Source organism: Gossypium hirsutum, chromosome D05 (genome assembly GCF_007990345.1).
Source record: "Gossypium hirsutum isolate 1008001.06 chromosome D05, Gossypium_hirsutum_v2.1, whole genome shotgun sequence".
Lineage (NCBI taxonomy): Eukaryota > Viridiplantae > Streptophyta > Magnoliopsida > Malvales > Malvaceae > Gossypium > Gossypium hirsutum.
In genome coordinates this window covers 5,977,346-5,994,232 of record NC_053441.1, presented here as the reverse complement: position 1 = coordinate 5,994,232, position 16,887 = coordinate 5,977,346, and the positions used below count along the sequence as shown (strand labels likewise).

General features: G+C 32.1%; 2 protein-coding genes across 2 annotated transcripts; both read left to right on the top strand.

Moving 5' to 3' along the window:
• The first annotated feature begins 3,790 nt into the window (after window positions 1–3,790).
• LOC107906715 (protein LATERAL ROOT PRIMORDIUM 1) lies at window positions 3,791–7,235 on the top strand. The gene is made up of 2 exons (XM_016833799.2): window positions 3,791–6,262; window positions 6,380–7,235. Exons 1-2 carry the CDS (start codon window positions 5,557–5,559, stop codon window positions 6,691–6,693), a joined length of 1,020 nt encoding a protein of 339 aa, XP_016689288.1. The 5' UTR covers window positions 3,791–5,556; the 3' UTR covers window positions 6,694–7,235.
• A 6,152-nt stretch (window positions 7,236–13,387) lies between these two features.
• On the top strand, window positions 13,388–15,542 carry LOC107906710 (uncharacterized). Its single transcript, XM_016833792.2, has 2 exons — window positions 13,388–13,661; window positions 13,928–15,542. The coding sequence occupies exon 2, from the start codon at window positions 13,963–13,965 to the stop codon at window positions 15,244–15,246; it is 1,284 nt and encodes a 427-aa protein (XP_016689281.1). The 5' UTR covers window positions 13,388–13,661; window positions 13,928–13,962; the 3' UTR covers window positions 15,247–15,542.
• The last annotated feature ends 1,345 nt before the right edge of the window (window positions 15,543–16,887 follow it).

Below are 16,887 nucleotides of genomic sequence, written 5' to 3'. Positions count from 1 at the left end.
ACTATTTAAGTTTGGGTGTTACCATGCATAATCTTGATATGCAAGTGTTGAATCTCATTGTATGGATTTAACTACTTGTAAATTTAATCTATTTATAATAATAATGTAAATAATTTATATTAGTATCATTTTAAAATATATAGATTCTTGACACCAATAAAACATTAATTTTTAAAGGCACTCATTTAAATTTATTTAAATTACTTCAAAATAATTAAAATTTTGGGAAAAGTGAAAATATGTTGAAATTATATGAAAAAAGAAAACATAAGCAAAAATGAAATTTGAAAATGTTGAAATCAATAATTAAAAATTAAAAATATGACTAAAAATAGTAAAAATTTAAAATCTAATATAAAATAAATTTAATTCTATTATATTAATACCTAAAAAGTATATATCTTAAGATTTAAACAAATTTTATAAATATTGAACAGACATAATTTTAAAATCGAATTATGATTTAACTCAATTCATAAAAAAAAGTCTTATAATGTTGTTAAAATAAAAGTCCATTATAACTCGTACAAGTCATTTGATGGTACTTAGGTTTTAAAAAATAAATTACACTACTAGTCACTAAATTATGGGTAAGTTTTTGTTTTGATCACTTAATTAAAAAATATTACGATTTGGTTACTAAATTATTCAAAATATATTATTTAAGTCACTGAAATGTTAAAGTCGATGTTATACGACTTTCTCTATTCACATTGTTTGCATCAAATCGAAAACTCTCTTTCCTCTTCTCTTCTACAGTTTAGCTTGTTTTTTATGAAATAGCTTTGAACGTCACAAAATTAGAAACTAAAATTCAAACAATTTTTTTTCTCTAATCTCCAATATTGATATGAATTTAAGACATGCTCTTCTACTCATTGATAAGTACTATTCTACCGTACTGATCATTAAATTATCACTTAAGAGTTTGCTAGCAGAACTTAATTTTTTTTAAAAACTTAATGATTTAAACAGAAACTATCAAATAAATTAGTGACTTAAATAAAAAATTTTAAATAATTTAAAGATAAAACAAAAATTTATCCTAATGATGTAATTTAGAAAAAAGAAAAATGAAATTATAAGGCAAACCGACATAGAAAGTCGGAACATTAAATACGTGGTAGCAGAAATGGAAAGCTGTTGTTGAAACTTTCCTTGGGCGTCAAATTGTGACGGCCAACGCTATTTGAGGGAAAACAAAATAATCATAAAAGGCAGGCATTCTGGCATCGTCTGTACGTCTCCCGCAACAACAACTCCTACTTGAAAAGTAATCACACTCTTAAATACAAAGTGCCGAGTGTTGACGAACCTTTAAAATTTATATCGGCCTCACCTTAGACAGCATTCATTATGGCGCTTCCTTTGCCATGACTTCGCCCATTCCAATTTCCAAAGCATGGCCTAAGCCCAACCTAGCACATCGTAGTGGGTCCTTCCAAATACCCTTTTTGCTAGCCCGCCACGTTATTACCGTGGAGGAAGAGATTAGCTGTTTCATAATTTACCTTAAGGTGAGAAAACCAACTCTGTGACTTCTCTTCCATTTCATAATTTACCTTCGTTGGTTTAGCATATACAGCTTTGGAACACTTCTTACTTAGGTTCTTCAATTTTAAACTTTATTTTAATTTTAACATTGCTTGGTAGTTTGAAGATTTTTATTTTATTTTATTTAGCCATTACTTTTAATATTTTTGAATTTAGTTTGCTTCTTATACGGTTCTTTTAATTATTAAAGCCTTTGTATGTATATGGTGAATATTCAATTTGATTAATTTATCAAAAGTAAAATTATTGTACAATTAAATTAATCTATATTAAAAGAGACATGTAAATAGACCCAACTTAATATATATATAAGATAAATTGAATATTCACCATATACATACAAGGCTTTAAAATTTAAAAGAACCATATAAGATGCAAACTGATTTCAAATATATTAAAAGCAATGACTAAATAAAAAAAAATGTTTAAACTAAAAATTATTGTTAGAATTAAAGTAAAATTTAAAACTGCAGGACCTAAATAAGAAATATCTGAAAACTCTATATGCTGAACTCACCTACATGAATTAGTTTGTAGTAGATCTGTCCATGGGTCGGGTCAACCCGTCTGAAAATTGAGAGGGTTTGGATAAAAATATATGTCTGAAAAATAGACTTGGGCAAAAAAATAAGGTCCATCTAGAAAATGGGCTAGACCTCGGGTAAGGCCTTTTTTGTCTTGCCCGGCTCAAATATGAAAAAAAATGCTTTTCCTACTGTTTTCTTTTTTTGCTATTTTCTTGGTATTTTTTCACTATTATGTTGTTATTATTTTATTATTAATTTTGTTATTATTTTAGAGGTATTTACTTGTTTAATTACACTTATCTTAATATTATTTAAGTATACATATATATTTATTTTCAATTTGTTGAGAAATTTTTATTAATATTTTTAGTATTTTTGATGTATTATATATGATTTTTAAAAATTACATAATAAATTATATAAAAAAATAATACAAGCAAATTATGTCAAGCTTGAGTTTTAACATTTTTATCTGAACTGAGATTGAACAAAATCTTAAACTAATTTTTTGAGTCGGGCCTAATATTTAATTTGGACCTGATCGGCAGTGCGCCACTCCTTACTGCACACCAACAATTATTATTTATTTTATTATTTTAATAATGTTTAGTTTTTATTTTGGGTTGTGCCGGGATTAGCGGCACCCTTTTTTACTGTAACAAATAAATTTTTTTATTTAATTTAAAACTGATATTATTTTCGAAACTACTTTTTAATATTTTTTGGATAAATTTCCCCTTAAATATTTATAATTTGGTAGTATAAATTAATTATAAATTATGAAAAAAAAAGTAAAGAGAGAAAGTAAGAAGGAAAGGCTCGAGGAGAGAAGATGCAGAGAAACAAATCAAATAATAATCGTTTTATTTGAATTAAAAAATGAAAACAAGTAATGATAGAGAAGCAAAACTAGACTTAGGGAGGTAGCGTGTTCCGCTGTTTCATTGTCTGTCTCATCCATTTCAAATTTCAACTTCACAAATACGATGTTAAATAAAAACTTTCACCTGTATTTTTATTATATTTTATGATAAAAAGATATTTAATAAATTTATTTATTAAAAATAAATAAAGTTTTGGTTTGAATCTCATAAATATATATTTTTAGATTTTATATATATAAAAAATAGAATCATTATAGTATATTTTTTACTTTATAAAATAACTGAACATTTGATATTTTAATAATTGAATCGGGATTCAATTGATGAGTCACATTAACAATCAATGAATCATTTAACATATAGTATGAATTAATTATAGGTATATGAGTTTGATATTTTTTTGTTAATGTGTTAGTTATGTTATTTTTGGTCCAATATTAGATATTTATATTTGTTGAAAATTATACATTTTGGTATGTAAAAAGTAAAAAGATTAACATTTAAATATTTAATTCAAAATTTATGATGAGCTTGGTAAAAGTTAATTATTAGTAATTATAAATTTTCATCAAACTACCATTTTCCTATAAAATGTAGAAAAAGAAAAGAAAGAAAGATTGAGGTCTTCCTTTTATGTATAGTTATATAGATGAGTGGATTCTTTCTGCATATATAATTTCAGCTTGACCATTTGATTCTTCTTAGTCGTACAAATTATGACAGACATAGTTTAACGGTGATTAACGTAAATCAAATTATAAATAATATAAATATAATAATTATTTATAGGAAAACAAATTGAGATAAAAAAAGAGTTTAATTTCTTAATTTCAAAACTGTGATTTATCTTTACAAATTGATTTAATAGCATGTTAACTATTAAGGCATGGGAACATTCCTTTTAATAGGAGAGGAATCAAAATGTAGTTTTAGAGACGGTATAAGTCGTGTAGTAAACTTCAAATTTTAATTTTTTTTACTTTATAGGAATATTAAGCTTGCAAGTTAATGTTCTACTTTGTGGTGTAGTGTATAGATGCATGAACTCGAATAATTAGGACGTGCTAATAGTAAAAGTTGAAAAGAGAAAGCGGTGGACGTGGAATATTGTAGTAATATGTGGGGACATGCTCTAAATGTAATTATTATTTATTAGTTCATGCATTGATTCGATGGAAAATTAAACAATCTTATGTAAACAGTGATAAAAAAATTCAATAATATTGTTTTTAATTATTTGAAGAGTTAAACGAGCTCATATGGCCATGGTTCGAAACTGGGCACAAGACCCTGCTCCAGAGGATTCTTCATGAATTTTGTTTAACTAATATATCACCATACAAATGGGATATCTTAGACTTAGTTTCAACCATTGTTGATGTGCAGAACTGAATCAAAGCTAAATTCAAATGTAGTGGTTGAAATTAATCGCATGGATGGAATTGAATATGTTAGAGTTGATAATGATTTTTTTAATAATGTGTTTTCAAAGTTGTTATTTCACCCGTTGATATATTTATGGTTGTATTTGAATTATATAGTAAATATTTATTATTTTTTCTAAGAAAATATTTATGTTATATTTTAAGAGTAGGTTAAAAGAAGTGATGAGGGATACAAGTAGAGGGAGGAGAGAAGAAAAGTGTTGATAGCGTGTTGGCTATTCCTTGCTTACTTTCTCTCATCTTTCGTTGTTGATGTGTGATATTATTGGAGAGAGAAAAAGGAAGCCGTCCTTAGCCAATCTCTAGGGAGGGGTAAAGTAAAGGACACCATAGACACTAGTAATTCAGAGAGGGTAGGTGTGCACTTGCACTACAAACATCCCTGTGTAGAAACAAATAAAGGGTACTTGCACTACAAACATCCCTGTGTAGAAACAAATAAAGGGTCGTTATTCATTGGCTTAGCACTCTGCCCTGCTTTAACCAGAACCAAACTATCTCATCTCAGACCTTCTTCCCATATAAAACCCAATGTGACAGTAGCTAACACAAGACGAGAACACTCGTTTTCTCAGCCGGCACCAAATTTCCAGAACAAGGTAATGAAGAAACTAGTGTTTATGAGTTTGAAAACCACTCACCCACCTACCAACCAACCAACAAAACCCGACCCCTTTTTCTCTCTATCTCTCTCTCTCTCTCTTTTTTTTTTGTTTTTTTCTTCTGCTACAATTTCAGAGATTTTGACCCCACCCTTCTCATTTAACCCCCACATACATACATCTTCTTAGATTTCTCCTTTCCTTCTTTTTTTTTCCCTAATATAAAAAAAGATTCATTTTTCTATATGTTTAATGTGTGTAAAGACTGAGTTTTTAGCAATCAAAGGAGACATCTTTATACATATATAATTTTGTTATTATCATTGTCATTGTGGCTACCACAACAAGGCAACAGCCATCAGACGCTGGAGCCACTGCTGATTGGGCAACATCGTCGTCCAAAACTATCTTAGCTGCCCCCGATAACCTTTCCCTTGGCTTCAAAGCTAACGCTGCCGCCTTGGCTGCTGTTGCTCCCTCTGGATCCACCAACGCCCAATGGCAACCCTCTTCTCGTCCACTCAACTACGGCTTTCCACCTGATATGGGGATGGTTGGTCTCCGAGATTTCGTCCTTGTTACTCCTGCGTCATTTAACCATCACCATCGCCACCATCATACTCAAGATTCCATCATGGCAAACGATCAGATCAACGGTCCGAATGATCCCACGGCACTTGGTGTTGGTGTTATCCCACTTCTTACAGCAGCTCCATGTTTAGCTCCACATCACGCGGAGGACACTGATTTGTTGAATAACAATGATCGCAGCAAATTCACCGGGATGCGGTTATGGCAGAACCCAAATTCTTCTCATTATCTTATAAAATCGTCTTCAAACCCTAATAACCATAATTCCTCTTCCATGAATTTGATACAAAGCAGCGGTGGTATCGGTGGGACGGGGAGCGGGAGTGGTGGTTCGGGTTTAAGCTCAGGGGCCACGTGTCAAGACTGTGGGAACCAAGCTAAGAAAGATTGTAGCTATAAGAGATGTAGAACATGTTGTAAAAGTCGAAGTTTTGATTGCCCTACTCACGTGAAGAGCACGTGGGTGCCAGCTGCTAGAAGGAGAGATCGTCAGCTCATGACGGTTGGAGCTACTGCTGCTGGTGCTGGTTTGTCAGGCTCGACTGCAGGGCCTAAGAAGCCAAGACTTAGAACATCACAGACTACAACCGCTTCTCATACATCGACTTCCAACGCTACAACTCCTCCTAGAAGCTTGGACACTTGCTCAAGTCCCCAAAGTTTGTATTTGTTCCTCTTTCGGTGCTTACCCTTTTTTTTTTGCTGTGTTTTTTTCTAGATATTTGGAGGGTGGAATTTGGGTAGGGTTTTCTTTACGCTGAACTTTGTGTATGCAGATGCGGAGTTTAAAGAGCCACTGCCGGCGCAAGTTCGTGCAACGGCGGTATTTAAGTGTGTAAGAGTGACGGCAATCGAGGAGGGGGAGGATGAGTTTGCATATGAAGCAGTTGTTAAGATTGGTGGACATGTGTTCAAAGGGTTGCTCTATGATCAAGGAGTTGATGGGTTTCCTAATATATCCCAACTGCATTTAAGTGGGAGAAATGGGGAGTCATCCTCATCTCCCGTTCTCGATCCTTCTCAAGTTTATGAAGCGACCACTGGAGGCGGCTTGCTTCGTGGTTCGAATTATGGTAGTACAAGGAACTGATATCATCTTTCAGGGTTAAAAATAGGCTCGGGGGGATCCAGTATAGTGAAATTCGGTTTTTTTGCTGCCTAATAAGTCTTCATAGGGTTTTGGTAAATTCTTCTTTTGTAGACTTTTACCCATATTAACATATAAAATTTTCCTTTTTCTTTTGATTGCAACTGTTTTTTGTCATTTGGATTTTTTCATGTTTTTCCGTGTCTGTTCGCCTTTGAAGTTGCTGAAAGAGGGTGATGATCATCATTTGTCAGCGAGCGTACATTTCCCTACACTATCCAGATATGTTTTGTACTGATTTATAAATCATATCCTGCACTAGCAGTGAGGACAATATTTGTTCCTTGAAAACTTTGCTTTCTTAAAGTAGGTGCTTTTATTTCCTTCCCTTACTCCGTTGTTCATTTGAGTTGTGCAAAGGAGAAAATCTACAGTGTAAGTGCTTTTCGCCATCTAACGACAATGACATTGTGTTATGAACCTTTTATGTGTATGAGCACACTGTTTAGCTCGTGCAAGGCTTGAGTGACAAATATCTTATGTGACATTGCTCCAAAAAAATCATTTATTTGTCTGTTTCCCTTCTCACACACACACTCTCTTGTATCATTCTTACTATAGGATTCATTATGAGATCTAACCTGATATTACAGTAGCAGGAGATATTGATGCACCGTATGGTTGATTAATCAAGTGAAATTGCCAATTATATATTTGTTTGCATTTGTTGTGAATTAGCAGTGTGCAATGTATTGAATATTATATTCTATTGTATGTGGGTTTTATATGAGTCACTTGTGAGGACAATGGATGTCGGAGATGTTTGCTTTATTCCCTAAGTTGGGAATATTTGTAACTGATCTTTCTGGTGTATAAATATTGACTGATGTAGATCAAAATAAGATTTAAAATTGCTTTTTGCAATGCTTTCGGCTCAATGGCATGTTATATCTGCAAATATAATAATAGGTGGATTGGATTGCATTATTTTTCTTTTTATGTTAATGCTACTAAACTAAAATGTCACTTGCAGCATCTATGAGCTAGTCTCTTTGTTGTTCAAACATTTCATACCTTTATAACACACTAATCTAAACTGCTTTCGGCTCATTTATTTTGTTTTTTTGCTTCTTTTTGAAAACGTGGGGCATATAACTGTATATATATATATATATTATTACCATGTCTGGAATTCACATATCACACATGTTTGGTCCTTGTTACTTTGTCTGTACATAATGACTCTCTAGCCGATTTATCCAGGGCGTGAAAAATTTTGCAAGTTGGATGATTTATTGATTGGTTTTGCACACTATTTATGTACATGTTTCTTCAACTAGATATCCGCCTAGGTATTATATACAATGGATTTACTCCCGCTTCCATCTTTTAAAGTTAATTTCATGACTTCCCCACTGTGATAGAGATTAGAATCAAGCTCATCAGCTTGTTTATATGGTTAAAAGTCATAATACTCGGACTTAGGTATGAGTGCTGGATATAAGTTTATGTCTAACATAAATATATTCAGATTTTTTTATATTTAAGAGATCTTTGAAGGGTTATGTTTTGAAACGCTGGTATTAGAAAAAAGAATAAAAAAGTCCGGAGCAATATTGATATAGGAAGTGTACCCTTGTTTTAACTATTTCCGTCGTGTTCTCTATTGCCGATGAAGCATTTTGTACGCATTAGCCATTTACATTCCTCTCACATTTTATGCATTTGTGCAAAATCTTTTGGCATTCATGCTACTGCACCTAGTAAATAATTAAAATTGGGTATGAGAAGGATTTTCATTTTATCTTCCTCAAGGTTTATATGATTTTTGTTAATTCATCTTTAATCTCATTACTATAAAAAGAAAATGGCTTAAGAGGCTTAAGCTAAAGCTTTTACTTGTTACTTAAACACGGTTTATCATTTATATATTCATCATCATTTGGAGTTTTCCACCTCCGGTAACATCAGTAAAAGCTTTGGGAGGGTTTCATCTTCCTTTTTACACCTTTGAATGCATGAAACCGAAGCATATGGCATATGAGAATGTATATCCTTGTATCATTGACATTATTATGATTGGGTGGAATTAATTCATCTTGAGATTTTGTGTAATCTAAATGAATCGTGCATGAACAAAACAGCAAACAACACCATGATTCTGGGATTATCTGCTTTTTCAAAGGTTTGGTGATTTTGAAATTTAATCGTTTGGTTATTTCACAAGCAAACAGTCTTTATTGTCCACTCATTATAATAAAGGTTATAATTGTCGGAATCTGCCTTTTTTTTTTTTTGAGAATAAATATATGGTACTAATCAACATGTGCTCTGCAATGGCATTGAATCTCCCATGTCTCTAGTTGCATTGCATCTTAATAGTGGCATTTATGCTAACAGCTTCTCTGATAGCCAAAATTTCAGCCAAATTTGGATCCACCAAACCAATGTGCTTCGAAAAGAACAACAGATTAAATTTTTAGTTCCTAATTCATGTACAAAACATATTTAACATGTGTGATAAACTACTTGTTACTGATTTGGGTCATTTCCAAAAAGTACATATTAAATTACTGTTTGATAAGTTGATGCAGCTTATTCTTTCATGGAGGCCGAGAACTGAAGTGGAATGGTGAATAATTTGCAGCCGTATTTGATTTCAAGCATGGTTGAGTGCAGTTTATATTTGGTTAAAATCATGTGGATGTTTAGCCAGGACCTAAGAACATGCCGATGCATAATTGCATGTGGATTACCCCCATAATGAATAGGATTAAGGAAATAATTATTTTCTATGGCAATTGCATGGAATAGCTTGTCTTTGAAGATAATTATATGAAATGGAGGGTGCCTACGCTTGCAATTTAAACAATGAGTTCAAAGTTTAATTAATAAAACCCTTGCTAATTGATTCATTACATTCCATGCCAATGTATTAGTGTTTGAAAGAGATAGAGACAGTTGCCACAAACAGATGTGAACTTCATTTATGCAATTTAGGATTGGGATGGAAATTAGTGGGCAAGGCCTTCTGATGTAACCTACCAAACAAACGAATGTGCCCTAAATTTTCCCAAAATGAGAATCTATACAAATTTGATGTGGTTGTGGTTGTGGTTGTAGGGTTGGATTTTTTTCTTGGCCGAACCAGAATGCAACCTATCAACTTCCTTCTTTCTATCTCTTTCTGACTCGTATGCAGTCAACTATGTTAAAATTTCTGTATAACATAAATACAGGAAATAACTTGACCCTAACCCATACCCCTCCCAACTAGCACAAATATGTTTGCAGCAGCAGCAGCAGTAGCAGTTTCTTTAGGGGATTTTGTAGGCATTTTTCAGGTATACTTGGTGTGAGACATGTATATGCCAACTTTTCATCACACTTGCACTACCAACATTAAATTAATTCTTAGAAAATTCATCATCAACTCACTTATTTGCCATTTAAGCAAAGGGTAATCTTTAATTTGTCTGCTTTCCTTTGGGTATCCCAAATTTTCTTAGAAGAAATAACTCTCATGACTTTGTTCATAAATAATAACTCAACCTTGTGTACGTTAAAAGCCCAATTAGAAGAAATAGGTGGATCTGTTTGAAAGCCCGTACTCTGTAATAAAAGTGCGGCAGCAATGAGAAACTTAAGAGAAGCAGTAGAGCTGACCAAAGAATGGGTAATTGGTTTGTTTCTCTCTTCACCTTTTTTCAAAAAAATAATTGAAGGAACCAAGCATAAGTGAGGAATTTTCCCATTCGCTAGTCCACCATCCATTTAGTAGATTTCATTCTGGAGTTGTTGAATTTAACGAGTAATAAACGTGAAAATGAAACAAAAATAAATTATTCTTCATGTTGCCGGAATTATGTCTCTCTCTCTCTCTTTAAATATTTGGAGCTTCCCATTCTTAAATATTTGGGCTAAAACAAATAAATTCGTTGTTGCTGCCTTTTTTCTCTTCCATTTCAATCATGGATTTATCTTATTTTTCAACATTTTGGCATGGCACTATGGAGACATTTCTTCTTTTAATGTCTTCCCAAATATCATTGATGAAAACATCCTTCAACCAGTCAAATATTTAACATTCTTTTGTTATATATTATGAAATCACCTTTTTTTTATATTGAAAATTATATATTTAAGTCAATGATTTTTTATTTTTTTAATGTTTGAATTTATTTTGATTAAATAAATTTCCAATATTTAATTTTTATATGTATTTAATAATCATAATCATTTTTTTATTTAATTCAAATTTTTAAAAAATATTTAATAAAATAAATAGGTAACTTGGCAAACAGAAAGAAAATTGTAAAATTTAAATTTAAAGAGTTGATAAGAACCATAAAAAATAACAATTTTCTTTTTATAGGTGTGCTCAGTAGAAAATATAAAAAATAAAGAGAAAACATTATTCTCTTTTGTTGTTCCAATATGAAACGATTTGTTTTTATGTGTTACGATGATGAATGATTATCTTTTCTATTTTCTTTCCTTCTACTTTTCTTTCTTACCAATCAATTTTTTTTCCTTCATTTTTCCATTTTCTCCTTCTATCTTTCCACTTTTCTACTTAACCGAACACATTATTAGGCTTTACTTAGTAAAGTGGAAAAAAATTGAAATGATGGAAAATATAATTTTTCTTTCCATAGGTGTATTTGGTAGGAAATATGAAAATTTAAAATTAAAAAACAATTTTCTTTTTATCTCTTGTTTAATAGAGTTGAAGAATGAGATGAAAGAAAATGAAACTTTCAAAAAATGCATACTTTTGAACTAATGTACATCTCTTTTACATAGAATGACAAAGCTCGAACTGCCCGATAGATTCTGAATCGATCCACTTTAAATAGAATAGATTTAAAAAAAAAAGGGGGATGTGAAGCAGGGTAGAGTTGAATTTTTTTTTTTACATAATGGGTATGGAGCAGTTATGGTAATCGCTTGCTCCACCTCATCGTGCTTCACTATATAAAATTACAATTTTATCTTTGTATATATGTAACTATTAAAAGAGTAGGAATGTAATAGTATATTACAGAAAAAAAAATCTATATATTTTATATTTAAATATTGTTTTAAAAAATATGTTTAAATATTTACTTAATTTTGAAAATATTAAAGATACGTAGCAAAAATTAAATCAAAGTGAAGTAGAGTGGGACGAGGATTGATGCATTCAACATTCTTAAAGGAGGTGGTAGTGAATTTTAAAATTATACATCTATAATGGAGTAGGAGTGGTGGAGTAGAGTATGTCAAGCATGGAGTGATGGCGAATTTAACAACATCCACTTCTAACCCGCTCCATTGCCATCCCTACTTTCAGATTTTCTCTCATGTTATTATTATAATTTTGAAGGATTGATTTTTATGCAATAAGATGAAAAATTGTGGGGTGTTTTGTTTTTTTTCTCCCACTTATCTTCCCTACCAATCACATTCAATATTTATTTTATTTCCACTTTTTACTCCATTCTATCATTCCACTTTTTCACTCGGACCAAGTATACTTTAGGCTAGGCTGAGCCCCAAAAATAGAAAATTGGCTTGACCTAAAGTGTTTAGACTGTTTATGAAATACTGGTTTAAAAATCACGATCACTTGAAACTGAACAAAATTCTATTTTTTATTTAATATACAATGATTTTTAATTATTTATTATATAAAAAATATTTCATATTTAAAAAATTGGAATTGATTTATGAAAAAATTTAAATTTTCAAATAATATTGAAAAGCCATGAAATAAAATTCATTTTCTTAAAATAAGTCTAAAAAATCAAAACAAAAAATTAATATGGAAACACAAAAAATCAAACCAAATCGAACTGAATTATGATTGTCGGTTTAAAAAATCCAAAAATCTCGATCGAACTAAACAAATATCACCCCTACCCTTTATTGTTCGGTAGAGTGGAAAGAAAATTAAAAATATGGAAAATTGAAGGGGTGCAAAAATAGAAATATAGAAAATGAGAGGAAAGAAAATGAAACTTTTAAAAAATTTGTATAATTTTGAATTATATATCATCCTCTCTCATTTTCTCTCTTCTTATCATTTTAATTTGAAAAGATTAATTTTTATGGATTATAATGGAAAGTGATCATATCTTTTCTTTCTTTCTCTCTCGTTTCATCGATCTACTTTTTCACTTTACGAAACGCACTCTTTAAATTGAAAATATCAACTTGTTTTTATTTTTTAAAAATATATTCTTTACTTTTATTAAACATTTGAAATAATCAAATTATAATATTTATTTTTTATTTAAAATTAATATTAATAAGATTAAAATTATGAATTAAGTAATAAAAAATAAAATGTATTATAATCAAACAATATAATTATAGTTGATATTTAATTTTTATTACGAAAATTTAAATGAAAAAAATTGAAAAACCTAAAAAAGAAAACTTTAATTTAATTTTAACCTAGAGGAAAAGGGAATAGAGTGGGATATGTTAAAGCAAATAGCGAAGAGGAAGGGGGTGAAGTGGGACCTCCATTTTCCAAAGTGGAGCAAATTTAGTCATAGGAAGTGGAAGCTGTATTGTCAAGCAAAGCAATCCTTCTCCCAAAATCACTATCATCCACCCACCCCCATAAAAAAGGGCATTTAATTATTCTTTTATTTTGATTGGAATTGATTTTAAAAAGAAACTTTTATTCCTTAATTACTATACTGTAGAAGCGTATGCATGAAAAAAACAAGCATAAGTAACATCATCGTCTTCATCAACAGCGATTTTTGATTTTCTCATCTTCCCTGTTGATTTCCACCTACTACCATATCCACCCTACTCAATCTCTTCTCCTCACTGCTTTTCTCTCTCACCTTTTCTCCTATCCTATGCTTCTCCTGGAATTCATGTCTTCTTTTGCTAAAATTCCTCACCAACCATTCACCCTAACATGATATACAACCACAAACTGTAGCTTCCAATGCCCTGCTCTTAATCAGGTTCATCTCTCAAGTTCTTTTTTTTTTCTTTTCATTTTCATCTCTGAATTTTCTTTCTGCTCTCCAGGCTTTTTTTTTCCCTTCAATCATGCATTGTTTGTTCTTCTAAACCTTCTAAAGAATATTTCAAGTTCAAAGGGAAGATATAGTTTAGATTGTATTAAGTTTTCATCTAATGCATCGTTTTTGACCCTTTTTTTTTCTCTGCATCAACCTCTGTTTTGGTTCTGTGGTTTCTTAATTGCCGGATCTTTGTTGGCAATCAGATTGAAATTGTAAAGAGCAAATCCTATTTCGAGTCATGGATTCTTTCAGAACATCATCTGGTTTCCGTTTTAACCCGAATTCGAATACCATAGATGATGCAGACCGAGATTCCGAGTTCTCGGGCATTCTTGAGATCTATGTTCACCATGCTAGGAATATTCATAACATATGTATCTATGACAACCAAGATGTTTATGCCAAGTTCTCGCTCACCTATAACCCTGATGATACCCACTCTACTAGAATCATCAATGGAGGTGGAAAGAATCCTGAATTCAACGAGAACTTGATGATGAAAGTCACTCAGATAGATGCTGTCCTCAAATGTGAGATTTGGATGCTTAGTAGGGCCAGAAACTACATGGAAGACCAGCTTTTGGGCTTTGCTTTGGTTCCAATTTCACAAGTTATTGGCAAAGGAAAAATCACTCAAGATTATAGCCTCTCTTCCACTGATCTTTTCCATTCTCCTGCCGGAACTGTCAAATTGAGTGTATCTTTGAACACTTCAATGGCTCTCAATCCTCAGACCAGTCCCTTCCCTGAAACCACAAAAACCAATTCTTCGATATCAGCAGAAGTGGTATTGCTTGACCGGAAAATCTCCGAATCCCAAGTTATTCTAGACCCTGTTGAGTATTCCAGGATAGAATTTCCTGATATCAATGTTGTTAGGGAGAATCAACAAATGGTTTCGGAGTACTTCGACGGTTTGAATCCGAGGCCAGGAATTGCTTCCTTCCTTCAACTGGGTGCCTCTCATCAGCATCTTCAAGATTACGAAATGACAGCAAACTCATCAGAAGAAACCCATGGAGGATCCGTTTCTCCCAATGGGAGCCTTCAGAATTCTGGGTTTTTGAGTTCTACAACTACAAGCCTAAGCGATGATCGCAACTCGGCTGACTCTACCGAGAAGAAGAGTCGTGTGGGTGGGGAGCCATCGAATACATCGGTGACCACCGAGACTAATCCAAGCCAAGGCGGTTGTCCTGATACCCCAACTTCAAAGAAAGGCAGCGAAGCTCGAGAGGAGAAAGAGTTGAAATATTCGAGCAAACAAGTGTTTTCAGCTCCATTGGGGAACATGAATTTGGAGGCAGAACAGTCGGCAATGCAACAACAAATAGTAGACATGTACATGAGGAGCATGCAACAGTTTACAGAGTCATTGGCTAAGATGAAACTCCCAATGGATCTTGACAAACCCGAACATGAAGATCGTGGTGATCTGATTCAAAACAATAGCAAGAAAATAGAACACGAGAAAAAAAAGGATGGGTCCAGGGTTTTTTATGGTAGCCGGGCTTTCTTTTGAAGTTTGTGGTGAAGCAGGGTATGGCTGCAAATGTTATCAGAAATTGAGGAGAGCTGACAAGTAGTGCTTTTGACATTGATTTTACTACTCTTTTGTCTTAACAACAACAGCTTTCGCCTTGTTTTCTCTGCAATTCAGTTGTTAAAATCCTTTATATTGACTTAAATGTTGAGATTGTAATTTATAATTTGTAACATCCCCATCTTAATAACTCATCCGTTTCTCAGCCGGTTATCCTTGTGTTTTCAATTTGGAGAGAGACAAAATGAAATGAACTTTATGGATTTCGAGCTTCATCTCCAATCATTCGGACGAAAATTTTCCAGATATTGTAGAATTAACACGAAAACACAAATCGAATATTTTTATAAAACAAAAAAAACAAAGGGGTCACAATCCTCTCCAACATTCGCTTTTTGCAGTAGTAAATTATGTCCAAAATGTAAATAAAATAATGATAGAAGCAAGCAATCTCGTCTGCAGAAGGTGATGATTTTGTTTTGCTTTTATTCGGTAGAAACAATGATTACATTTGATTTTAGTGGCATTTTATTTTATTCCTTTTGGGTTAGGATAAAATCGAAGTGGTGAGGAGCACCGACATTCCCAAAATAACAAACTAAGGACTTCCAATTCTGTGAATTTTCTGAATAACTTATTATTGTTGTTGGGTGGGAAGAATGCTCTAAGGCATGACTACTCAATTTATTTAAATTAAACCCATTTTACTATTCCTCTTCTCTTGTCTCCATCCATATAAAATTCTTTTGTCTTTTATTTTATTTTCGGGGAAAAACTAAGATGAGAGGACAACTCTATTGTGGGTTTTTCCAATAGACCAATAAAATCAATAAAAGTGAAATGATTTATGCATGCAAATAAAATATCTTGATATTTGTGAAAAATGTTCCCCCAAGTCATGATCAAAATGTTGAAAATTGCAGTCCAAAAATATAGTTGTTGAACCCCACTAAAATCCTTCTGCTGCACTGGAATTCAGCCGGTGTTTCAACTCTCACTGATGCAACCATCTTTGAATATATAAAATTCTTCATAAATAGATTCCATGATTTTGATCTAATTGAATAAGTAAAAATTAATGTTCTAATACATATTTTGTTTTAACTTTAGCACATTTAATATCTAAGGATCATACCCCGCTTCCTAGAGATTTCACTTTGTTTTATTTCTTTCTTTAAAGAAATTGGAATCCAAGGCAGCAGTTGAAAACATCAAGTGTTTATTGCCAATGATGTTTTAACACTTCATTCTCTGTTTACTTTTAAATTGATGATGTTAATTGAGGTGATGGGAAATTGGTTCATACATACCAACTACGGTGGGCTTACAATTTTGTTGCCAGTTTATTGGCTGGCACCGTAAGCTTCCTTCTGTTGGCTGTTTTTTGACACACCCATTTATTCTGCCTACCTAACTTCATCTTCAATCTTCAACCATCATGCTTTTCCCTTTTACTATTTTTTCACTACTCAGATGTATATATTTTTAAATAACCAGATTTGAAATTTAAACATTTATGTTTATAATGAAAAAGGAAAACAAAAGAAAACCTTGGACAAGTGTTGGGAAGGCATTGCAAGTAGTATAGATTTGTCATTATTATGGAATAGCATTTAATAC